Source organism: Chrysochloris asiatica, unplaced genomic scaffold, assembly GCF_000296735.1.
Source record: "Chrysochloris asiatica unplaced genomic scaffold, ChrAsi1.0 scaffold00007, whole genome shotgun sequence".
Classification (NCBI taxonomy): Eukaryota; Metazoa; Chordata; class Mammalia; order Afrosoricida; family Chrysochloridae; genus Chrysochloris; species Chrysochloris asiatica.
The window spans coordinates 7,096,053-7,122,294 of NW_006408525.1; the positions used below are offsets into that span (position 1 = coordinate 7,096,053).

At 39.8% G+C, this 26,242-nt stretch overlaps 1 protein-coding gene across 1 annotated transcript in view; it reads left to right on the top strand.

Moving 5' to 3' along the window:
* The first annotated feature begins 2,682 nt into the window (after positions 1-2,682).
* The window catches only part of PPM1D (protein phosphatase, Mg2+/Mn2+ dependent, 1D), a 48,323-nt gene continuing 24,763 nt past the window's right edge, over positions 2,683-26,242 (top strand). The window contains exons 1-2 of the mRNA XM_006832355.1: positions 2,683-3,373; positions 21,912-22,140. Coding sequence (XP_006832418.1) covers positions 2,911-3,373; positions 21,912-22,140 — 692 coding nt within the window. The 5' untranslated portion in view covers positions 2,683-2,910. The remainder of the gene's footprint in view (positions 3,374-21,911; positions 22,141-26,242) is intronic.

The window sequence follows — 26,242 nt, forward strand, 5'->3', positions numbered from 1 at the left end:
TATTCAGATTTTCTGTATTTTCTTGTATTGAGTTTACTTATTCATACTTTTATAAGGAGCTCTGGTAGTGTAGTGATTATGAATCGGGCTGCGAACCTCAGGGTCAGCAGTTCAAAACTACCAGCTGTTCTCCGGAAGAAAGATGTGGTGTTCTGCTCCCGTAAAGATTTACAGCCTCGGAAACCCTGTACAGGGTCACTATGAGTCGGAACCGACTCCATGGCACATAACAACAACAAATGCTTTTATTGGTAGAAGGATTTTTTTTTTTTTCCTATTTGCGTTTTGTTTTGTCAGTTGCATGTTTAACCATTTTTCTCCATCCCGTTTCTGACCTAGTATCATTCCATTTGAAACTTTCAAAGGTTGTAGAGGAAAAGCGCATACAGGAGGTTTTGATGGTGAAGTGGCTAAGAACTGAAAAAATGAATTTAAAACCGATTCACTGCAAGAGGTTTGCTGTTGAGAACTTATCAACCAGCTCACTAGAGGTTTAGTTTTAATCCATGGAAAGGTTTGAGTGCTTTGTGACATATTGAACAAAGAGGAGAAATGGATAACCAAATTGTTTACAACTTTTGGTTGTCATAACGGAGCCCTAGTGGCAAGGTAGGATAAGCATTGAACTGCTAACTGCAGGGCCAACAGTTTAAACCCACCAGCCACTTCTGGAGAGAAAGGTGAGGCTTTCTGCTGCGGTGAAGATTTACAGCCTTGGAAACCCTATCTGGTCACTATGAGTTGGACTTGACTGGAGGGTAGTGGGTAGGGTTTGGGCTATTAAGTTTTGTTTAACGCAAGATTAAAATGTACCCAGGGCTAGTCAGAGAAAGGACAGTCAGTCCCCAGATTAAAAACATCTTGATTTACAGACAACTCCAACTTGGAACACGTCCTTTAATGCTATGTAAATTTGCCCTCACTTTAAAATGATTGAAAGAAATCCTCCAAACCCCAAACCAGTAGAGCTGGTTCCGACTCATAGGGACCCGTTGTCGTCGTCGTTGTTGTTAAGTGCGGTCCTTAAGTGTTATTGTTAAGTCTGGATTCATGGTGGTGGCTGTGTGCCGTGGAGTCGGTTTCGACTCATAGTGACCCTGTCCAGGGTTTCCGAGGCTGTAAAGCTTTACGGGAGCAGAACGCCTCATCTTTCTCCTGTGGAACTGCTGGTAGTTTCGAACTGCTGACCTTGCGGTTCGCTGGCCGATTCATAACCACTACGCTACCAGAGCTCCTGAAGTGTGGATTCATAGCGACCCTATATAGGGTTTCCAAGTAGCAGCTAATGAATTTGAAACACCGACCTTGCAGTTCAAACCACCCTTGTGGTCCAGTGCTCATGCTACAGCGCCACAGCAAAATGGTCCCATAGGGTTTCCAAGGTGGTAAACCTCTCGAGAAGCATCCCTTTAGGTTAAGTACTTATGCTTAAGCACTTGTGCCACTCCTACTCCTAGCATTAAAACAAACAAACCTATTATGAGTTTCAATTCAAAGTGACCCTATTGTTAAGTGCCGTGGAGTCGGTTCCAATTTATAGAGACCCAGTATAAGGTTTCCTAGGAGCATCTGGTGACTGAACCTCTGACCATGTGATTTAGACCGAAGGTCGAGTACTTTATTCTATGGTGCCACAGAACAGAGTAAACTTGTTCCATAGGGTTTCGGAGGCTATACATCTTTTTGGAAACCGACTACCATATCATTCTCCTGTGGAACAGCTGGTGGGTTTGAACTGCTTAGCTTTTGATTAGTAGCCCAACACTTAACTCACTGTGCCACCAGGGGTCCTTCTTGCACTAATTGTTGTTTGGTTTCTATGTGTCCAATTAGTATCAACTCCATATAGGGTTTCCAAGAAGCGGCTAGTGGGCTTGAGCCGCTGGCCTTGATAATCAAACCAACTGTGTGTTCCAGGACTCCAAAGTAAGGCTAAATATAAGACCCCTATTCACCTGTTCCAAATTACCTACAAACCATTGGGAATGGATGTCTTTTGTAAGCCTGGGACTGATGGTACAACGTTTAACAAAATCTGAAAAGATTTGCTATTAATGGTTAATATATAACCCTCCGAAGTCTCTGACATACCTAGTTAGGTATGTGAAATGAGACTGTGAAGTTGATGGTGGAAATTCCCCGAATTTCCCTGACAAAACTGGATTAGCTCCCTCTTCAGCTCCCAATCAAATCACCCAAACCCAAACCCTGCTCAAGGGTACAAGTCACACTTTTCCAACCAGTTCACAAACGACTTTCCGGAGGGAGGTTTCCCGCCATTTCAGTTAATAGAAAGTCTTTTTTTCCCCTAGATCTTCATACACGTGAGAGGTTCGGGTCCACACCGTTTTTTTCTCAAGGAGAACAGCGAAAGGGACGCGAAGGGAAAGGGAGATCGATAGCGTTAATATCCCATGGACTAAACCGGAAAGTGTTAACCGTTCAGGATCTGCGGAAAAACCGGCGGGAGAAAAGCGCGCAACTACGGGCAAATGAATGAGATTGTGCGCGGGCCCAAAACCCGCGGTGGGAGGTCCTTGTGCAGCCGTTGCTTGGAGGAGCGAAGGTTGGGGGCGGAGGGCGGGTTCGCTGTAACTCAACTCCGATTGGTCCGATCCTGCAAGCCGAGTGACGACATCCAGGGAGAACGCCTGATTTGTGTGGTGGGAGCGGGCTGGCGGAGGAAGCGCAGTGCGCAAGCGCAGTATTCGGCTCTTCTCTCCCTAGCGCTACGGCCCAGCTCTCGCGGACAAGTCCCGACATCGCTCGCCCTCCCCCTCCAGGACCGCCCCCTCCCCCCTCTCGGCGTCGTCGAAGATAAACAATAGTTGGCCGGCGATCGCTGAGTGTGTCTCCCGCCGCCGGATTCGGCGCGCTGCGTGGGACCAGCGGGATCCGGGCCAGCGGGCCATGGCGGGGTTGTACTCGCTGGGAGTGAGCGTCTTCTCCGACCAGGGCGGGAGGAAGTACATGGAGGACGTTACTCAGATCGTTGTGGAGCCTGAGCCGACAGCCGAAGAAAAGCTGTCTCCCTGGCGATCGCCTCCGCAGCCGTCACCAGCGCCGCCGGCGCTCCCTGGCAGAGAAGTCTCGGGGAGAGGCCCAGCGGTGGCAACCCGGGAAACCTGCGATCCTCCCCCGGACCCCGGGGCCTCGCCGGTTCCCAGCCGCTGCTGCCGCCGCCGGTCCTCTGTGGCATTTTTCGCTGTGTGCGACGGACACGGAGGGCGGGAGGCGGCACAGTTTGCCAGGGAACACTTGTGGGGTTTTATTAAGAAACAGAAGGGATTCACCTCTTCGGAGCCGGCGAAGGTTTGCGCTGCCATCCGCAAAGGCTTCCTTGCTTGTCATCTCGCCATGTGGAAGAAACTGGGTAAGTTTCATGGCTTGGTTGGCGCCCGTCTCTTTTTTAAGCAGTTTAGGGCTTTTAGCACCAGCCGGATTCGCCTAGGTCCCCGGCACGTAAGTGCACCTTCAAAGTGTGCGTTTATTCAAGTGAAGACTCTTCTCGGTTGAGTTGTGCTTTTCAAGGTGAAGAACGGAGCAAACAAATTGGCCTTGGAAAGATAGGATTGCTGTCCCGCTGCCACCGATTCTCGCTTTATTTGTGCTCTCCAAGGATGAATGGGAAGCCGTCTTCCCCCTTCGCCGTTTCACTTTGTTGGCAGCCAGCGAAAAAGTGTAGGAACCTGACAAAGGCTTTGTCCAAAAGATAAATCGAAGGCACGTTGCTACCCTGGGCTCCGCAAAGGAAGCGGGAGATGGCAAACATTAGAATGTTTTCCCACAATCTGTCATTTTGCTCGTGAAGGACTTGTCCCTCTGGGTTGCCTCCTACCGGTGACGTCAGTTCTCCAAATTGGCCCTGGGCGGCTGGTAGTCGGAGTAACCACAACCCCAAACCCTTGCCGAGTTGAGTGTAAGCTAATTTAGAAGAGCTGAAATGTACTCATCCGAACAACTGAAAGCCCTTGCAAATAATTGTGGTGGTGATCCTAAGTTGTATTTAAGATCTTTGCTCGTACTGCATGTGAAAAAGAAAAGTGGGGGAACGTGTTATCTCTTAAAACTATCCCCACGTGAGGGTGTATGTTCAATTAATTTAGGGCTTTTTAAAAGTACAATTTTTTTTTTTTTAATTTTGTAGTTGCTTTAGCGAACAGCTGCCCGATAGTTTTAAACAATTCCTAGTTAAAATAGTTTGTTATGATTGCCCATCAACGTAGCAAAAGGTAAGGAATTACTAAAATGCTAAAAGGAAATAAACTCCTTGCCGTTGAGGGTTCCGTAGACTAAATCTTTACGAAAGAAGAAAGTCACATCTTTCTCTCGCAGAGTGGTTAGTGGGTGTGAACTGCTGACCTTCTGGTTCAGTCTAGTGCCAGTGCGACAGCACCACTAGGACTCTTTCAAAAGGAAATAGAGGGCTTAATTTCTCGAAATTCGGTGTAGGATTTCCAGTGTAGCTATTGTTTCATCAAAAATGTGCTTTCTAAAGCAGCCAGTGTTTCTGTACCTAACATATGTTATACAGGACTATAGTTGCTTAACCATTTCCGTGGATAATTGGCATGCACATTTTAATAGAAAAAAGGAGATATACGCTCTAACATTAAGACAGAAAACAAAACTCATGTTTATCATAGCATACTAATGTTTAATTCCCTGCAAAGGGACAGAGACATCGAAAAAGGAGTGTCAAAGATTTCGCAAATGCAGCGCACTTTTGAAAAGGTATTGTCATCGAATTATAGACCAGCTTCTTTCAAAGCCTGTTTTCCATCTGTTTGATTGACTCATAAACCATCCAGTCAGTTTGTTGTTGGAGGCGTTTCCCATCCAATCACAGAGTCCACTTTTATGGATTTGTTTTGTTTTTGTATAGGCAGGATAGAGCTGAAAGCACTGCAGTATATTCTAGAAATCGATCACATTATAGACTGCTGGGCAATTAGAAATAGACAACAAGGCAATGAGATAGAGGATGATTAGAAGCAAAGAACTATTTTGTAGTTCACTCGCAGCCAGGTGTGAACTGTGAAGATAGAAAAATTGCAAACGCTTCTAGCTAATTGATGTTTTTGAAAAGTTATGTATAAACCCTGTTACTCAGATATAAGCATTTAAACATAAAGCTGGGGCTATGATGCTAAATGTAGATGTGTGTATTTTTTATATATGCTTTCGAAATCAAATCCATAGTTTAGAACCTTAGAAACCAGACAGATGTTAAAAAGTTGGTTTTGTACCACAGCTAAATATTGGCCTTCATTCTCAAAATCTGAATAAACCAAACTCAACTTTAAACATGGTTTAAGTTTAATAACAACAAAAGGTGTATGTTGAGTATATGAACGTCTTGACACAAGAAATATAATTAAAATTTTTATTTGATTTTAGTACAGAATACATGGGTAGCTCTTTATTTTCTATGAAATAAACATAAATTTTCAGTTTGTAATTCAGAGGCCAAGTTTTCCTCTGCCCAACTTCAGCTTCCATCTTCTGTTGCCTACATTTCTAATATTTCTACTCACCTTTTTCTAGGACACATTGAAATGCTCCGTTTCCCCAGATTCCTATCCTCTCCCTTCCCCCCAAAGGGAAGAAAACTCAAAAATATACTCATAAAATATACATATATATGTATATTCATCATATAGTCTCTAAATCAACATGTTTTCTTTTATGAGGATTTCTGTTTCCCTTGGAATTGAACATAGATTGTATATTCTTTTGTAATTCTCCCTGGATTATAGCAGTAGTTCTGCAGTGATACTTAGCAACAACATATTTATCAATAGTTAAAATTTGTGAAGTTACATCTAAGAATTACAGAAATACTTTTTAATCAATTTTAAAACAGTAAGAAACTTGTTATGTTTTTACTCTTTCCCAAAGTTAGAAGTATTGGTGAAAAGAGTGACAGTGTTTTTGTTTTTGTAAATCTAATGGATGTATTGCTTAATAGACAACAGCTGGGTCCTCATAGCTGCTCTCTGTATTTCGTCTGTTATGCATGTTTAATTGAAGTACATGAAGAAAATGTCTTACATAGATATGTAGGAAAAGGAAGGAATGTTTTGTTAGTATTTTCAGATAATTTTGGATATTGGAAGCCAAAGTGGTAGTTTCTGAAGGCTAGCTGTAATGCAATGTGAAACCTTATCCTTGAACTTTTTGTACATTTAAGATCTATTGGTCTGTGTCGGACTTTGAAGTCTTTTACATATGTATGATTTTGTAACAGTGTACATTAATCATTTGGAAAATAATGGTTCACTGAGTTGTGCAGATCTTCCAAATACTGATGCATTTTATTATACAATATCAAAAATCATACTTATTAATGTCACTGATCTTATCAGAAAAGTCTTGAAGTATGGATAAGCTATTGAATTCACTGCAGTAAATAATTCATTTTCCAAAATGTGAGTTTTTAAGCAACAATTAGAATCCTATCTCTGGCAGCAAATAGTGTCAGTTTTTATTCTTGAAGTAAAAAGCTCACTTTGCTTATTTTTAAGGAAATGTAATGCCAAAAATTCAAAAAAATGCACATTTAATCAACAGTTTGTCAGTCTTACAGGTAAAAATGGTGGCTCATGAAAAATGTGGCAATCAGTATTTTTCCTTTGGACAGTCATAATATACATCAGAAGCCTGCAGTGCCTGCCATTCAGGACACTAGTTTATTTGTGGATTGAAATTAAATAAATTTACTCTTTATTGCATCATCAAGGACATTGTTAAGTGAAATTGACTTGTATTTGTTTTAAGAACTATGAAGAATACAATGACTGCTAGTTCGTGGACACTCCCTTTACTTCTGCTAAGTAAGGCACCAGCTGTTTTGTCCTTAACTCCTTTGTACCATTTATATCCATACAAATACCAGCACAGTGAAAAGGACAAATGATGTCTTAGAATTATTATGAAAACAGTTTTGACCTTGTAGAATTCTTGTAAAGATTTCATAAGGAGAAAACCACTGTGTAATAGAATCTGCCTTTCAGTTAAATCATAATATCCTTGGGAGGGCTAAGGTACTGCTTTACTCATAATCAATCCTCTAATTGATTTGAACACACAGTGCCTTGCCCAGAGTAGCTGCTCAAGAACCAGGTGAGTTTTGTTAAATTTCTGTGAGTGTGCAGAAGCTAAGTAAATTGACTTTTTGTTTTAAAAGAATTTTCTCTGCCCTCTGAAACATCTTTTGATTTCTTTAATTAGAATTAAGTCTGCCTTTTAGAGTTTTATACTGCTTGTATATCCCTCCCAATTTTACAAAGGTAAACATTTGTTAAATGACTTTGTCTTGAGGTAAGGAATTTGATGAATACAGCATGGAATGACCGAATATATGCATTTATCTCTTTTTTTAAAGGTAACTTTAATTACTTGTTGAACATAAACTATAGTATGAACCTGGTTTTCCACATGTATAAGTCACATGTATAGATTTACTGTTCTTTATGGTTTGCCTTTAACATTTGTATGGAATTTTTTTTGGATTCCTTAACTTGACATAATGTTATTACTCTTTATTTCCGTAGTTAAAAGAAGGTAGTGAGTTCAAAGAATAAAGTGCAGCCTTTATTAATTGGGTGCCATAGTCCATTGAAGATGCTATCAAGAGACCCAGTAGATAACATACTGTTGAAGTTAATAAAATGTGGTCGCTGATGTAATTACTAGGAATTTGCCACAGTATTTGTAATGAAAGATGTAAAATGGAAGTCTTGTTAATTTGGCTAAAGATCAGATTACTTAACGTGTATGACCAAAAGAATTAGGAAGAAGCTAATTTTAGCTTAAATTTGGTTTTTAGGTTTGGCAGATAGTTTTCACTACCTTAAATTTAAAATTGGAGGGAGAGGAGGAAAAGTTAAAGACAAATCATAAAATTGTAGAATTTTAAACCTCTACTTATTTTTTTTTTCCAGTTTTTATTGTGAATTAAGTGGTAGTTTACATGGGAGAACATCAGTTTTCTACTCATCGTTTCATTGCAATGATTACAGTCCCCTCAGTGCATCAGCATTCAACAGTTTTTGCTTGTATTCTTCTTACTTAATTTAAGGACCTGTGCTCTCCATTAGATGTTGAACAGCTTAAATCCCACAACTGTTCCAGGGAGGATTGCTCTTTTAAAATATGTAGTCTCAGAAACCCTCTATAGGGTCTTTATGAGTTGGAATCAACTTATTGCAGTGGGTTTTTTGGTGTGTTTTTTCACTTTAGTTTTGTTTGATGATTTCTGTATTTTTGTTCTTCTACTACCAAGTTTCTGTGAGCTCTGGTAGCGTAGTGGTTACGAATCGGGCTGCGATCCGCAAAAGGTCAGCAGTTCAAAACTACCAGCTATTTCGTGGGAGAAAGATGAGGCTTTCTGCTCCCGTAAAGATTTACAGCCTCGGAAACCCTGTACAGGGTCACTAAGAGTCAGAACCGACTCCACGGCTCAGAACAACAACTACCAAGTTTCTGTGTTGTTAAGTGCCGTCGAGTCAGTGCGATTCATAGCCGCCCTCTGAGACTTAAAATCTTTGCCTCATCTTTGGTGGCGGAGTTGCTGGCGGGCATGAACCGTGGTTCACATTCCAGCGCTTATCGTTTGGAGCCATCGCGTTCCTCCAAGGTTTTTTTACCTTTCACATATCCCATGTTCTGAAAGAATTGTTTGGCATAATACTATTGGTGGTTGTTGTTGTTAAGTGCTGTCCAGTCAGTTCCTACCCATAGCAAGGTACCTTTCCAAGCAGCGATTGGTGAATTTTAACCACAGACCTTGTGGTTCAAACTGACATTGTGGCGCTGCGCCTGTTCTACAGAGCCACACCATGACTCCAGAATCCTATCAAGTACTATTTTTTTCTACTTTTGCTAGTCTGTATTTTTGATCATTGTTAGTTATCTTTGTAACCAAGGAATTGTTATAATTTTAGTGAAAATGAAAGAAGCAAGTTTTATGTAGCTTCCACCTTAAACAAGTAAACTTTTATTTCTTTGAATCTGTAAATTGCATCATGAAATAGTTCAGAAGTAAAGTATAAAGAATGATATAATAAAAACTAATACATAACCCAACTTAAAATACTGAAAAGAGTTTCTGGGGCAACATGGCAGAGTAGGTAGATACAACAAAGACATGGGAGAGAGAGAGTAGGTAAGATGGTGATTCTATAATCCTTAACTTCAGAGGATAGGCTAGAGAGGTGGATTGAGTGCCAACTGGTAGAGGAAAACACTAAGACATGCTGTAATAAAATTTATCAGAACCAAATACAAGAAAAGAATCTTGAGAGCAGCTCTGGAAAAATGAAAAGTTAGCTACAAAGGTGAACTAATAAGATTAAGTTCTGATTTCTCAGCAGAAACCATGCAGGCAAGAAGACAATGGGATAATATGTAAAACTCTGAAAGAAACAAATTGTCAGCCAAGAATCATATACTCAACAAAATTGTCCATCAAATATGGCAAAATTAGAATATTTCCAGATAATAAAAAATTAAATGAAAAACCATGCCAACCTTACATGAAATACTAAAGTGTTTTGGACAGAGAACCAACAACAGATAACCTGAGATTAATATACATGACAATATCACCCAGAGCTTAACAGATCTAGAAATATTCAAAAGTAAAGCAAACATTGTTGTTAAGTGCCATCGAGTTGGTTCTGACCCATAGAGACCTGTATAGGGTTTCAGAGGAGCATCTGGTGAGCTTGAACCACCAACCTTGCAGTTCAGACAGCTTTGCTGTCTGGCTCATGAACCCACAGCACTACACCAAGACTCCCATGCAAGACTGAAAATAGGGAACCAGAGATACCAGTCTGCAACAACAACAACAAAACCCATAAAGTGAAAAATAGGGAACAATGTAGTTATAGAACTTCCAAATGAAGTGGAAATAAGTAGATTTCAAGAAAAACAAAAAACAAAACCTAGCTGTAAACCTAAAACTAGACCAAGCCTCACTCCTAGCCCTACCCCAATCCCTATCCTAACACTAACCCTAGTCTTAACCCTAACACTAAATGAAATCCTAGATTTTCCTTGTTAAGTGCCGGTTGAGACCTTCCTTAGACCTAGCCATAATCCTAACCCTAAAATGTAACTTTATTCCTACTCCCTCCCCACTCCACCCCTCTAAAATAAAAATTTAAAAAAGCTAGTATAATTGAAACCTCTGTAATTGTACTTACCACATCTTTTTTTCCTCCCAATAACAAACAGCTACTCTCCTAAATTCAGAATTTCATGTTTATTGTTCATACATATTTCTTATAGCTTTATAATGTTAGGGTATATCTTTAAATCTTTAGAACATTTTTCATGCTTTTAATAACATAATTTATAACTGATTATATTCTTTTGGGTCTTGCTGTTTTGGTTCAGTATTATCTGTCATTCCTTCATGTTGTTACAGTTTTGTTTGTTCACTTTTGTTTATGGGTAGTATAAATATAGCACCATGGTGCTCATTCATTCAATTCTTAATGGTTAGTTAGGCTGCCAACTATTTATAATGAAAAACAGTAATGCTGGAAATGGTTTTCATGTGTTTGAGAGTTTCTCAAGGTCAGAGATGGGCAAACTCTAACCCACAGCCAAATGGGTTGCCACAGGTTTTTGAAAATATAATTTTATTGGAACGCTGCCACAATTTCTCATTTACATATTGCCTGCACCTCCTTTCATAATACAGCAGCAGAGTTGGGTAAGTCCAACATAGGCTTTGACTTGCAAAGCTGAAAATATTTACTGTCTGGTCCTTTGCAGAAATGGCTTATTGAGCCTGCTCTAGAATATTAAGAGTACAATTGCTGGGTGGTACGTACATTTTGTCCTTTACTAGATGTTGCCAAATTGCTTTTCCAAATGTTCGTATGAGCTTACTTTAATCCTCAAGAATTATGGGAGAGTTATGGTTGCACCATATCTTTGCCAACACTGAAAGTTGTTAGATGACATTTTATATCACTCTGGTTATATGGTACCTTGAATGTACAGGATTTAGCTTTTCTTTCCAACGGCTTCATAATTCTTACCCAGTGATTGGGTTGGGGCCCTGCAAGTAAGGTATATTTGACTCTAAGGCTATAATTGGTTAGTTTTGCCATCCAGCTAGGCTTAAATGGAGCCATCTCAGAAGCAAGAACGAATGATCCCGGGACCATGAAGAAGGAAGAGCATGAGTGGAGTTTGAGATCCCTACCTAATCCATGTTGAATCAATTTTATGGTGATAAGAGGCTGGGGTAAATTGTGTTTTATTTCCTATTTGGCTATCTAATTTTCCTAGCACCATTTCCCTACTAGACTGTAAGAACAGGTCTGTAATATCGTTTTCATATACATTGTTGTTGTTGTCAAGTGCCTTTGAGTCAATTCTGACTCATAGTGACTGTGTGTAGGGTTTCCAAGCAGCAACTGGTGGGTTTGAACTACAGACCTTTTGGCTCAAACTGACCTTATGGTCTAGCTCACTATCCTGCAGTGCAATACCAGGACTGATTCACACAGTATATATATATATATATACATATTTTTTTTTATTGCTTAGGTTCCCTTGTTCCTTTGGTCTATTTACCTATCTCTTAAACATACTGTTTTAATTATTTCCATTTTATATTTTATAAATTTTAATATATGGTATACTGAGTCTCCTCAGTCCCATTATGTTTCCTTAGGAGTCTCTAGGTTGGTCTTGGACTTTAGCTCTTCTCTGTAAATTTATTAAGAAGATTATATATACACACAATCTTTTGAGAGTTTGATAGCATTGTGTGTACCTATACTTCAATTTGGGGAGGCTTTCTATCCATAAAAACAGTATTCGTTGTTGGTAAGTGACAGCCAGTCAATTGTAACTCACAGTGACCCAGTATAGGGTTTCCAAGGAGTGGCTGATGGATTTGGATCACCGACTTTGCAGTCCAGTGCTTATCCTACCATGTCACACCAGGATTCCATTTTGAATAAAAGTTTATAATTTTCTCCATGAATTTTGTATACATCTTTAGTAAGATTTGGTCATAGGTACTATATATTTTTTGTTAGTGCATAGGATCATTCTCTTTTTTCCCCCTGTTGACATGATATTCCCGTAATATAAAGATAGCCATTTAAAAATGAACTATTCATTAACATTTGTTGTTGTTATGTACAGTGGAGTCGGTTCCGAATCATAGCGATCCTGCACAGGGTTTCTGAGGCTGTAAATCTTTATGGGAGCAGAAAGCCTCATCTTTCTTCCATGGAACAGTTAGCAGCCTGATTCGTAACCACTACGCTACCAGAGCTCCTTGCATTACCATTTAGTGGTAATTAATGTGACACCAGGACTTCTGTCTAATTCTGGAACATTTTCATCTTGCTCCCAAACCCTGTTCTCCTGGCACCCACCTGTCTGCATTCTGTCCTACAGTATCTGCCCTTTTGTATATAGCTTCTTTCATTTAGCATGTTTTCAGGCTTCATCCATGTTGTATCACATATCAGTATTTCATTCCTTTTTCATGACTAAATAATAGTTCATTGTAGGCATGTGATGAGCCCTGGTGGTGCAGTGGCTAAGCACCCAGCTACTAACCAAAAAAAGGCTGTTTGAACCTACCACGAGCTGTTCTTTGAGAGAAAGATGTGGGAGTCTGCTTTTGTAAAGATTGTTGTTGTTGTTAAGAAGTGCTGTCAAGTTGGTTCTGACCCATAGCGACACTATAGGCTTTTCAAGGAACTTCTGGTGAGCTTTAACCACCGACCTTGCCGTTCAAACGGCTTTGTAGTCTGACGCATTAACCCCCAGCGCCATTACAGACTTGGAAATCTTATGGGACAGTTCTACCCTGTCCGATCGGGTCACTATTGAGTTGGAATCAACTTGGTGGCAACTGGATTACTATGTTCATATGCCATAAATTGTTTATCCATTCATTTGTTGATGAGTATTTAGGCTGTTGACACTTTGGGGCTATTGTGATTAGTGTTTTGAATATGTGTGTACATCTACTTTTTTGAGTATCAGTTCTTTTGGGTAGAGACCTAGGAGTAAAATTGCTGGATTGTATGTTAACTCAGTGCTTAACTTTATGAGGAGCTGCCACACTTCCATAGTGACTGAAGCATTTTACATTCTCACTAGAAGTGTATGAGGTTTCCAGTTTCTCTCTGTCCTTGGCAAATATTCTTTTTCTCCCTTTTTAAAATTGTAGTGATCCTGGGGGTGGTGTGCCATGGAGTCGGTTCCGGATCGTAGCGACTGTGTATATGATTTCCAAGGCTGTAAATTGTTATGGAACAGAAAGTTTCATTTTTCTCCTGTGGAATGGCTGGTACTTTCCAACCGTTGACCTGGAGGTTAACAGTCTGACTTGTAACCACTGTGTTACCCAGTGTTCCTTGTAGTAATAATCCTAGTTAAGTGTGAAAGGAGCCCTGGAAACCTAGTGCGTTATGTGTTGGGCTACTAACCGCAAGGTCAGCAATTGGAATCCACCAGTCGTTCTGTGGGAGAAAGATGAAACTTTTTGCTCCAGTGAAGATTTACAGGCTGGAACCCTATACAGGGTCGCTATGAGTCTGAACTGACTCTATAGTACGTACACAGAGCAGTACGTACCTGATTGTGGTTTTGATTTTCACTTGCCTGAGTCCTGGTGTGGCGCTGTGGATTAATGCGCCAGACTGCAAAGCCGTTTGAACTGCAAAGTTGGCAATTCAAGCTCACCAGTCGCTCCTCGGAAACCCTATATAGGGTCGCTATGGGTCAGAACGACGCGACGGCACTTAACAACAACAACTACGGCTAATGAGTCCTGGTGTGGCACTGAGGGTTAATGCGCCAGACTGCAAAGCCATTTGAATTTCAACGTTGGCAGTTCAAGCTCACCAACTGCTCCTTGGAAACCCTATAAAGGGACACTTTGGGTCGGAGCCAACTCGACGGCACTTCGCAACAATAACAACAATGATTAATGAGGCCCTGGTGTGGCACTGTAGGTTAATGCGCCAGACTGCAAAGCCGTTTGAACTGCAAGGTCGGCGGTTCAAGCTCACTAGCTCTTCCTCAGAAACCCTATACGGGGATGCTATGGGTCGGAACTGACTTGACAGTACTTCACAACAGCAACAACAACAACGACTAATGACAATGATTGTGAGGATGGCGCAGGAATGGGCAGTGTTTTGTTCTATTGTGCATAAAGTTTCCATGAATCAGAACTAACTCGACTGGCACCTGACAAGAGCAGAAACGACTAACCTAGTGTGTCACCATAGGCTAAGCACCGGACTGCAAGGTCAGTTTGAACTACAAGGTCGGCAGTTCAAACTCACCAGCCGTACCTCAGAAACCCTATGTTTATAGGATCTCTATGAATCTGAACTGACTCACGGTATTTAACAATAACAGCAATCATGATTAATGAATCCTGATGTCCTGGTGTGATGCTGTAGGGTAAGAATTGGACTGCTAACCAAAAGGTTGGCTGTTCAGACTCACCAGCTGTTTCTCAGAAACCCTATACTTACAAGGTCTCTGTGAGTCGGAACTGACAGTGATATTTAGCAACAAGTGACTGATATGGAGTTCTGGTGTGGTGCTGTAGGGGGAGCACTGTACTGCTAACCTCAAGGTTGGAAATTCAAACCCACAAGACATTCCGTGGTTGTGCCTAAGGTTGCGATGAGTTAGAACTGACTCGATGGCACTTAACAACAATGATTAATGACACTGAGCTTTTTGGCTGATGATATTGAGCTTCTCCATTGGGCTTTTCCACATACAACTAAATTTTTTCTGAAGACAGTTCAAAAACATTTGCAGCAGTACATCGACAGGGATGTGGAGCAAGAGTATCCGATTATTTTGGTTTAAAGTAGAGGCTATCACAAAGATGTTTACTTGTGCTTTATTGACTATGCAAAGGCATTTGACCGTGTGGATCATCACAAACTATGGCTAACATTGTGAAGAATGGGAATTGCAGGACACTTCACTGTGCTCATGCAGATCCTGTACAGAGACCAAGAGGCAGTTGTTAGAGCGGAACCAGGGAATACTGAATGGTTTAAAATCAGGAAAGATATATGTGAGGGTTGTGTACTTTCACCATACTTACTCAGTCCGCATGCTGAGTGAATAATCTGAGAAACTGGATTATATGAAAAAGAACGTGGCGTCAGGATTGGAGGAAGACACATTAGCAACCTGCTATATGCGGATAAGATGATACAATCTTATGTGCTGGAAAAGGAGAGGACTTAAGATACTTATTGATGAAGACCAAAGACTACATACAGCCTTCAGTATGGACCAATAAATAACATGAAAAACATGATGTTACTTATTGGTCCAGGTATGCACCAATAATAGAAAAGATTAAAGTTGTCAAGAATTCATTTTTCTCAGATCCAGGGTTGGTGCTCATAGAAGCAGAAGTCAGGAAAATAAATGATGTATTGCATTAGGCAAATGTGCTGCAAAAGACCTCTAAATCATTAAAGAACAAAAAGATGTCACTTTAAGCACTGAGATGTGCCTCACCCCAGCTTTCTTATCTTCATGTGAATATACCATGTGGTATATGCATGTGAACGTTAGTAAATAATGAAGACTGAAGATTCGATGTATTTGATTTTGGTATTGGCGAAGAATATTGAAAGTACCATGGACTTCCAGAACAAACAAATAGATTTTCGAAGAAGTATGGCCATAAATCTTTTTAGAAGTGAGGTTCTGGTGTGGCACTGTAGACATGTTGTCACATTCTTTGGACATGTTGTCAGGAAAGACCAGTCACTGGAGAAGGACATTACGCTTGGTAAAGTGGAGGGCCAGCAAAAAGCAGAAAGGCCCTCCGCAAGATTGGTTGAAACAGTGACAGCAGCAGTGGGCTCAAACACAGCAACAATTGTGAGGATGGCACAGTTTCAGTTGTACACAGCAGAGCCACTGAGTCAGAACCAACTCAATGGCACCTAACAAGAATGACTAACGGTGTTGAGTATCTTTTCATGGGCTTGTTGGCTGTTTGTACATGTATATATGCCTTCTTTGAAGAAATATCTATTAAAATTTTTTGTCTGGCTTTTAAATTGGGTTGTTGATTGTTTTGTTGAGTTGTCAGAATTCTTTATACAGTCTGGATGTTAGACACGTATCAGATATCCCCCTAACCCAGGGTTTGTCAGTATTGATTGTTGAGGGTGTTTTTGTTATTTTAAGTGTAGTCCAGTCGTTTCCAACTCCTAGTGACCTGTATAGGGTTTCCAAGGAGTGACTGGTGAGTTTGAACTGCGGATCTTGAGGTTCAAACCAACCTTGCCGTCTAGTGCTTAGCTTTCAGCATCACACCAGGATTTCTATTGAGGGTGGTGGTGTTGATAAGTGCTTTCGAGTCGATTCTGACCCATAGTGACCCTGTATAGGATTTCCAAGGAGCAGCTGGTGAGCTTGAACCGCCGACCGTGCAGTTCAAACGGCTTTGCAGTCTGGCACATTAACCCACAGCGCCACACTCATCTATTTATTTAGTGACTTTTCCAAACTGTTTTTGCTAATACTGTATGCTCTGTTGTGATCACTGAAGTCTGTTTTGTTACCTAAATTGTCAGCTAGTGACCTGATAGAGCATTCCGTAAGCACCTGAAGTCAAAAAAAAAAAAAGGGGGAGGGGGAGGGGAATAGAGCTTTCCAGGCTTATGTCTGAGCTGGGGCACTCCTTCAATACTAAGCCAGCCTTCAGTATCTTTGCCTTTACCTTCACCTCCTGTTTTCGTGGAGCTTACATATCCACAAGAAGTGTTAACGTAGGGTCTCTCAGGTCTTTTCTGAACATGCATCTGGTTCTGGGCATGCGCATTAACACTGTCTTGTCCCCTGTGTGGTGGTGGTGATGTGCTATGGAGTCGGTTCTGACTCAGATCTTTACCGGAGCAGAAAGCCTCATCTTTCTCCCATGGAATAGCTGGAATTTTCAAACTGACTTTGGAGTTAGCAGCCCGATTCATAACCACTATGCTACCAAAGCATCTTCGTCCCCTGTATGTTGTTAAGTGCCGTCGAGTCGGTTCCGAACCATAGCGACTCTGTATAGGATTTCTGAGGAGTGGCTAGTGAGGTTGAACCGCCAACCTTGTGGTTCAAACGACATTGCAGTCCAGCACATTATCCTACAGCGCCACACCAGGACTCCGTCCCCTATATGTTGTTGTTAAGTGCCGTCAAGTCGGTTCCGACCCATAGCGACCTGTATAGGATTTCTAAGGAGCAGCTGGTGAGCTTGAACCGCCAACTTTGTAGTTCAAACGGCTTTGCAGTCTGGCGAGTTAACCCACAGCGCTACACCAGGTCTCTGTCCGCTGTACAAGAGACCTTAATTCCTTTTTTTTTTTTTTTTTTTTTGAGTAACCCTGGTAGTATAGTGCTTGGTCCCTACAAAAGGAGAGGAGTTGTTTGGGAGGAGCAGAGTGGTTAGGTCAATTATAGCCCACCGTAAGTACTGGACTGGTTCGAAGAAGTATGGCCATAAATCCTGCCAGCTGCTCCATGAGGGAAGGATGAGGCTTTCTGTTTCAGCAAATATTTGAAGCCCTGGAAACCCATATAAGGTCGCTATGAATCACTTAGAAGACCAGAAGGCAGCAATACTCTACGGTGGGGACAAGAAGGCATAAGGAAGTGCCTTATGGGAACACATGAAAAGAAGTCATTTTGAAGGAACCACAGTCAAATGTGTGGCGCTGTGGGCTAACGCGTCAGACTGCAAAGCCGTTTGAACTGCAAGGTCAGTGGCTCAAGCTCACCAGCTGCTCCTTGGAAACCCTATGCAGGGTCGCTATGGGTCGGAATCAACTCGCTGGCACTTAACAACAACAGCAACACTAAACAGTCAAATGTGGGATAATTTAAGCATCCAAAAAAAAAAAAAGATAGTAATGGATTATAAAGATCAGTTTGAACCTCAAGGTTGGTGGTTCCAGCTCCCCAGCCTCTCCTCAGAAACACTACACAGGATCGCGATGAGTCGGAATCGATGACACTTAACAATAGCATAAAGAGTATTGGTAGCACAGCAGTTAAACACTGAGTTCCTAACAGAAAGTTTGGTGGTTCAAGCCCACCCAGAGGCTCTACTGGGGCAGAAACCTGGTGAACAGCTCCCATAAAGATTTTAGACTAGACAGTCATATATAGAAGTTACATTCTGTCACATGGTGGTGTAATTTGTTGGAATTGACTTGACTGCACTTAACTGTAACGGTGAGTTATAGTCATTGACTAAAATAGGTGAGTTATAGTCATTGACTAAAATAGGAATCGTGAGTTAATACTGATGAATAAATTTTAAAATTTCCTTTATAGTAGGTATTAAATGTGGAATGAAGGAAGGAACTAGAAACTCATATTTGTCAGCATTGCGAGTAGTATGCTAGTTCAGCCAACAAACATCATTGGATGCTGAAACTAGTGAGTAAAACGGAACAGGATATTAGTATAATCTCAAACTATATTCCGCAAAATACTTTTTAAAAAACCAGTTGCTGTCAAGCTGACTTTGACTCATAGTGTGACCTTCTAGGACAGAATAGATTTTGTCTGAAAACAGAGGACACCAGAAAGATGTTTACTTGTTTATGTTATGTTTATGTTTACTGACTATGCAAAGGCATTTTTATGAATCATAGCAAAGAAAGGATAACCTTGTTCACAAGGTGGGAATTCCAGAACACTTAGTTGTGCTCATGTGGAACCTGTACATAGACTCAGTACAGGTTCTGCAGAATTGAGAAGAGAAGAAAGGGATAGTGAATGTTTTAAAATCAGGGAACGCATTTGCAGGGTTGTATCCTCTCACCATACTTATTCAGTGGTATGGTGTTGGACTGCAAGGTCAGTTTGAACTGCAGAGTTGGTGCAGGGTCGCTACAAGTTGGCACTAACTCAACGGCTTTTAACAAAAACAATAGTAATTATGCAGTGATAGCTCATTGTGATTTTTCATTTGGATTTCACGGATGATGAAAGAAGTTCAGCACTTTTGTGTGGTTTGTGATTGTTTGGATTTCCCTTTTTGTAAAAGGTCTGCTCAAGTCTTGTCAATTTTTCTCTATGTCATTTTTTGTCTCATTAATTTGCTTTATATTAATTAGCATTTTATATATTCTGGATACCAGTCCTTTGGTATGTATATACTGTATACTACAAGTATATCCTCTTCCACTTTGTGAATGGTCTTTTCACTCTAATAATGATCTTTTATGATAAACAAAAGTTACTAATTTTGATGATAGTACAATTTAGCAAACATTTTCTTTATAACTCTGGTCCATCTTGTGTCTTTATAAATAATTCCCTACCCTGAAGTTTTGGATGTACCGTTATTGCTTTTAAAACATTGTAGCTTTGCTTTTCAATCAGGTCTCCAATTTGCCTCAAATTGATTTTTGTGCTTGATATCAGAGACCCAAAGTTGGTTGTTATTTCTTTTGCCTATTCTCTTCCACTGCCACTTATTGAAACTTTGTCCTTGTTCCATTACTTCCATATCAAATGCCCAACCATGCAAGGGTCTGTCACTGTGCATATTTAAGTTCTGTTCTCTTGGTCTACTGGTTGTCTTTGAGGGCTTAATAAAGTTTTATAATTGTTCCGTAAGGTCTTGTTAGAGATTTGTTACCATCCTTCCTAGATACATGCTTTTTGTTGTTGTTGTGATACTGGGTTTTTTTTGCATTTCATTATTTTATTGTTGTTATTGCTGGTATATAGGAATGCAATTAATTTTTTTTTTAATGCAGTTGTTTTTAGCTAGACTACTGTGCTGAACTTTATCAAATGCCAATAATTTATCTATAGATTCTTTAAAATTTTCTCCGGGTATTTTTCAGGGCCATTTTTCCTTTGCTTGTTTCTCTTGGTGCTTCTCAGGTGGTTTGCTTTTCTTAAGTAATGGGCATAACAGCGACAAAAATGAACTAATATTCATTCATTCATTCTTATGTGTCAGATTCTGTTGTTGTTAAGTACTGTGGGGTCGGTTCCAACTCATAGTGACCCTGCACAGGGTTTCCGAGGCTGCAAATCTTTACGGGAGCAGAAAGCCTCATCTTTCTCCCACAGAACAGCTGGTAGTTTCAAACTGCTGACCCTGAGGTTCGCAGCCTGATTTGTAAGCACCACGCTACCAGAGGTCCTTGTCAGGTTCTGTTAGGAGTGTCTTTACATTTATTCTTATGCTAAATGGTAATTCTTGGTTATATTTTTAATTTACATACATGTGGCGTTGTGGGATAAAGCACTGGACTGCCAAGGTTGGTTTGAACCACAAGGTCGGCAGTTCAAGCTTACCATTGCTCTTTAGAAACCCTATACAGAGTCGCTATGAGTCGGAACTGACGCCACGGCACTAACAACAACATAAGTAAATACTTTCTAGCTTGATCCATATTGGTAGTGGTTCTGATCTCCCCACGCAGGCCTCTGGTGTGAGAGCCAGGGCGACTCAGGTGAGTTCCATTTGTGAGACACGATGGAGAGGTGGTGTACTTTTCTTAATGCTTCAGGGAATGTCTTCAGCATATATAACACTGAAAAAAGACAGGAATTACTTAGGCTGAATGTATTAACGCATCCACTGTGTTATCATTCCTTATGGATATGAAAGTTGCCTGGCACTCTGCCCAGTGTTTTTAGGTGTAGTCCTTCCAACATCTCCTGTTGATGACACATTGCTGTCCGTATCAACAGATCCACCATTTCCCTTAAAAAAGAGCTCTTGTACTGAGTTCCAATTTAGAGACTAAACTATCTCACCTAAAATGTCTCTGTTTAATGTATAGAGAGCTTCAGCACTGATCTAATTCCTGACATTTAAAAATTAATATGCTAACCTTCTACCATCTATTCCTGCCCTCAGCTTTTGCCCTTGCCTCTGAGTTTAGGCTATTCTGGGCTAACTGATCGACTTACCTTCTTTACTACCTGCTGTTTTTCCTTATGTTGAAATACGTGATTCAATTTATTATTTTTCCTTCAGCATACTCTCAGTTATTTAAAGTTCCAGGAATTTTCCAGTGTTTTATGATTGCTATGAATGTTTTCTAATACTTACATGCTATCTTCTCAGTGAGATTTTTCTGGGTAGAATAAATATGCCAATGATTGGACTCAGTCTGTAATCTTCAACTATATGTTAAAGTTTTTTAGAAACCCAGAATATTTCAGCATTAATGAACGACAGTGAATTTAATTAGGTAATAATAAAGATACTGGAATTAAATATATGGGGACTTTACCACTTAACCTTTGAATTGTCTTGACCAATTTCTTAGCTATTCAAAATATTAATATCTTTATCTATAAAATGAAAATACTGGGAATAAGCGTATTTCTCATAGATTTGTTACAGTATAATTTAAGATTGGATGTTAAATTTACCACAACGTTTGGCACACAGTAAGTGCCCAGTGAAGATTCTATGTTAGATTATGAATATTCAAAATAGTTATTTCAAAAACAAAGTCATTTTTATTACATTCTTGAAGAGAGATTAAGAAACCGATGTTAAACTACTGGCTATATGGCAGCAAAGCTGTTAACACATTCTATCTTCTAAATATAGGACTAAAAGTTATGTATAAATGCTTCCTGGAATATTTCCATTTTAGGGTTGGTTGGATAGTTATTTTATTTATGAAATTAAATGATTAATCTATTGATTATTGGACAACATGAAACCCTTTTTTTTTTTTTTCTAGCTTTCAAAATATTTTTCTTAAATTTTGTACTATGTTAGTTTAAATTTTAGCATGCTAACTCAGCATGTGCTACCATTTGTTTTCTGACGTAGTATTCATGTTTATACATGAAAGAATAATGTGTTTCATTTCTTATTACAGCAGAATGGCCCAAGACTATGACAGGTCTTCCCAGCACATCAGGGACAACTGCCAGTGTGGTCATCATCCGGGGCATGAAGATGTATGTAGCTCATGTGGGTGACTCAGGGGTGGTTCTTGGAGTTCAAGATGATCCAAAGGATGATTTTGTCAGAGCTGTGGAGGTGACACAAGACCATAAGCCAGAACTTCCCAAGGAAAGAGAACGAATCGAAGGACTTGGTGGCAGGTAATCATTGTGCTGTTTTGTCTTTCCTGTGTTGTGCCGTCAAGTCAGTTCTGTCTTAAAGCGACCCTGTTTCTGAGGAGCGGCTGGTGAGCTAGAACTGCTGACCCTGAGGTTCTAACTGATCTTGCAGTCTAGTGCATCAACTCACAGTCGTAGAGTGACTGACTTCTCCCTTATAATGAAATTACTTTATTTCTCCGTATTATAGGTTCTTAGTTTGTGCATTCATATTTACCTCATTATTTTGAATTGATTGTTATATTTTGGATAAAGGAGAATCAGACTTTAGTGGGCCTCAAGTCACAGTACATAATACTATTTTAATGAAAACTTTCACACAACTATTGATCAGCATGACCTTTAGTATCTGGGCAGAACAACCCTTCTAGTTCCAGTTAACTACAAGGTAAAAGAGTTAAATTAGAATTAACTTTAAGCTTTATTCTTTGATTTCTAAGTCATATTTATGGAAAACCTTTCTTATTGCTTCTTTTTCTTTATTGTACTTAGTACACCCATTCCTCAATTCTTGACTATCTCGTTACGCAACATTTTGCATTTTTGACAATAGTAAAAGATACGCTATCTGACTATTTTGCATATTAATGACGTACATCAGGCAGGAACTGGACATCAAGGTAGGAGGCCAGAGTAACGCTGGCTATGGTGGTTAAGGTTGTGTGCTAGCTTGGATAGACCACGATTCTCAGTGTTTCAGCAGTTATGTAATGAATGATGTGATTTGATGGTTATGATGTGATCAGACAGTTATATAATGTTGTTATGTGCCGTGGAGTCAGTTCCGACTCATAGCGACCCTGTATAGGGTTTCCAAGGCTGTAAATCTTTACGGGAGCAGAAAGCTTCATCTTTCTCCGCAGAACAGCTGGTAGTTTTGAACTGCTGATCGTGAGATTAGCAGCCCTATTCATAACCACTACGCTACCAGAGCTGCTTTATAATGATGTAGTCATCTTCTATTTGTGATCTGATGTGGTCATCTTCCACTGTCGTATAATGCTGTTTTTTGCATAATACCATGGTCTTTGAAACCTAATCATTCAGTAAATGAGGAAAGGCTGTAACTCAGTGTAGGTAGTTTGCAGACTAGAAGCTGAAACTGACTGCACCATCATATTTTTATCATCTGCATTAAAATATAAGATTATACTACAAATCAAGAGAACAAATAACATGAGAAAGTTAAAAAATGTACCCAATGCTATTTATTTTTAAATTGAGAGTATGAGGCAAATTAAATAGAGTCCAATGTTTTCTGAATAATCTTTCGTAACTAAAGGCTTATGATGATATTACTTGCATCATCTATCTTGCTTTTATTGAATAGATACTGATCTTTTTCAGAGAAAGTGCAAACTGGAGGAAAAAATTAATTTCCTGAAACTATAAGGAGTGAAACAAATCAAAAAGAAAAACACTAAGACATTTCTGTCCCGAGATGAAGGAGTTTATATGGGTTTTGATATCTCACTATGCAGACAAATAAGACTAGGATAGAAATACACCAGATGTTAGCAATGTTCTGGATGATAGAAATTTATCTGTCTCCCAGCCATCTCTGTCTCACAGGCTACATGGTTTCCTTCCACATACAGGCAACCAATGTTACTGTGTATCCTTTGGTAGGAAGATATTCCTATACAATCAAATATATAGCTGTACTATTATTTAAAAGGAACTCTGGTAGCGTAGTGGTTACAACTTGAGCTGCTAACCGTAAGGTTAGCAGTTTGAAACTACCAGCTATTCCATGGGAGAAAGATGATACTTTCTGCTCCCATAAAGATTAATAACCTCAGAAATCCTATACAGGGTTACTATGGGTCAAACCAACTCCACGGCACACAACCACCACCACCACCACCACCATTATTTAAATAACTAATGTCTTATTGAAAGATATGTATTTCTAGCTTTTTGTTATTACAAACAATGCTGTTAAATGAAAAACCATGCTCATAGATCTTTTGCCTATATGCAAGTATATTTAGAGGAGCAATTGCTAGATCAAAGAAGAGTGTGTTTGAAATAATTGGTAACTATTTGTCTTCATAGAGGTTGTGCCAATTAGCACCTCTACCAGCAGTGGAAAATTTAAGATCTAAGATGTATGTTGTTGTTAAGTGCCAACTCAGAGTGACGCTGTATAGGATTTCCAAGGAGTGGTGGTGGGTTTAAACTGAAGACCTTGTGGTTTACGGTTCAGTGCTAATCTTACAGCATCACACCAGGAGTCCAAGATGTATAGTGGGGTGCAACATAACATTCTGTCTAGATGGTGATCAGTAGCCATGTGAACAATGACATGCTTCCTCTACTGATTAGAAGAGTTGTCACTAGGTTTAAACCTCTTTCTCATGGAAAGATGACCTAGAGTTTATCTTCTAGCATTGTTTCTGTGGCTATAATAAATATGGAATGCCAATTGTGTAATAAGGCAATGTTTCTTGTTATTAGAATGACCCTTGAAAGGAACTGTGCCTCACAGGGAGGACTTTGAATGAAGCATAACTTTCTTCTGGGACACATAGGCTCAGTGTCCCTATCTGCATGCAGTTTGACTGGTACGGGGTCAGGAAGCTATAACCATGGACTACAACATACTGGCTTCTATGACACAGGAAGCTTACTTGAAATAAGTTGTTCTTATGTCTGACCATATGGTCTTGTTTACTTACAACTAAGCAGTCACTTGGGGGATAGAAAATGACTTCTGAATTTCTGTAAGGATCCCTGCTGAAGACAACTTGCCGGGAGCTGCCACAGTGTGTTTCCTGTCCTGTATACAGCCATCTGCAAAGCTAATTGAACCTTTGGTTTCAGGCCATGGTCTATTTGAATCTGTTAGTGTGGTCGTCTTCACATTCACAGTGGGACCACTGCTTGTAGTTCAAGTGGCCTTTGACATATTCAACTAAATTTCCACCTATATTAGTATTTTTCAGGGCTTTCAATTCCCCCCTCCATCCTCCATCTGCTCATGTGCCAATACCATATATATTCTTGCAACTTAGACTTTCTTATAATGTTTTAGTATTAGTAGGTTTGAACCATTTTCATTGATTTTCTTTTATGCATATTAATTTTTTCTCGCTGTTCTTATTTCTTTTTCTACTTGTAATTTAGAATTATGTTTTCTTTGTTGGAAACATATTAAATTTTAGTCCTCCCACCTACCCCACTCTCTTTTTTTTAAATTGTAGTTTAAGTTTTTTGCTTTATCACGTAACATACTGTATGGGCATTTGAACTGATGCACTTTGCCATTTTGGAGCAGGTGTCTTTTGTGCAAATTGAATGGTTTGATTATATGTTGTTTCCTCCTTTCCCTCTGTCTCAACCTAGGCAACTGGCCAGAGTTTGTGTTTTCCAGCCTTCTGTTGCTGCTCAGTCGGCTCTCTGTGTTCAGATTATATCTTTTTGCATACCTTTTAATCCTGCAAGACAACGGCAGGAAGTGCAATGATAACAGCATCTCTAAAACATCGCCTTGAGTTTTTGACACTGGATTTACAGCTATATTTTAACTAGTGCCATTATTTGTCTTTTGTTCTCCGGAGAGTAAGAACCCATAATATCTGTAGATATTTTCAGGAGAACTGATATGATGACGACTAACAACAATACAGGGTAGCTATGAGTTGGAACTGATTCCATGGCACTTAACAACAACAACAATAGGCATACATTGAGAGACCGTCTCTACTTTGTGTTTTTACTTGTTTTGCCAAGAGAATCAACCTCGTTTCCAAGTCTCCTGGCTCCTCTGTTACCCCATGTCCCTCTGCCAAATATTTAGGTGGGCTCTGTTTTTACTATTTTTGTTTCTTCACAAATCATTTCTTCTAAGTTGAGGTCATCTTCTGGTTTTGCTTCTATTAGAACTAGTCTTAAAGGTAAGAACAGTCTGATGATTGTGTTCAGTGGTGTTTGGCTTGGTCTCATTTTCTGACACTGATTTTATGTTTTTCTTCATAATTTTATTTGAATGACCCTTCCTTGCCTTCTGCTTAATGCTTCCTTCCATCTACTCTTTTACCAGTTAGTCTTCCTCTTTTTTTGACTCTGCTCCTTTCAAAAC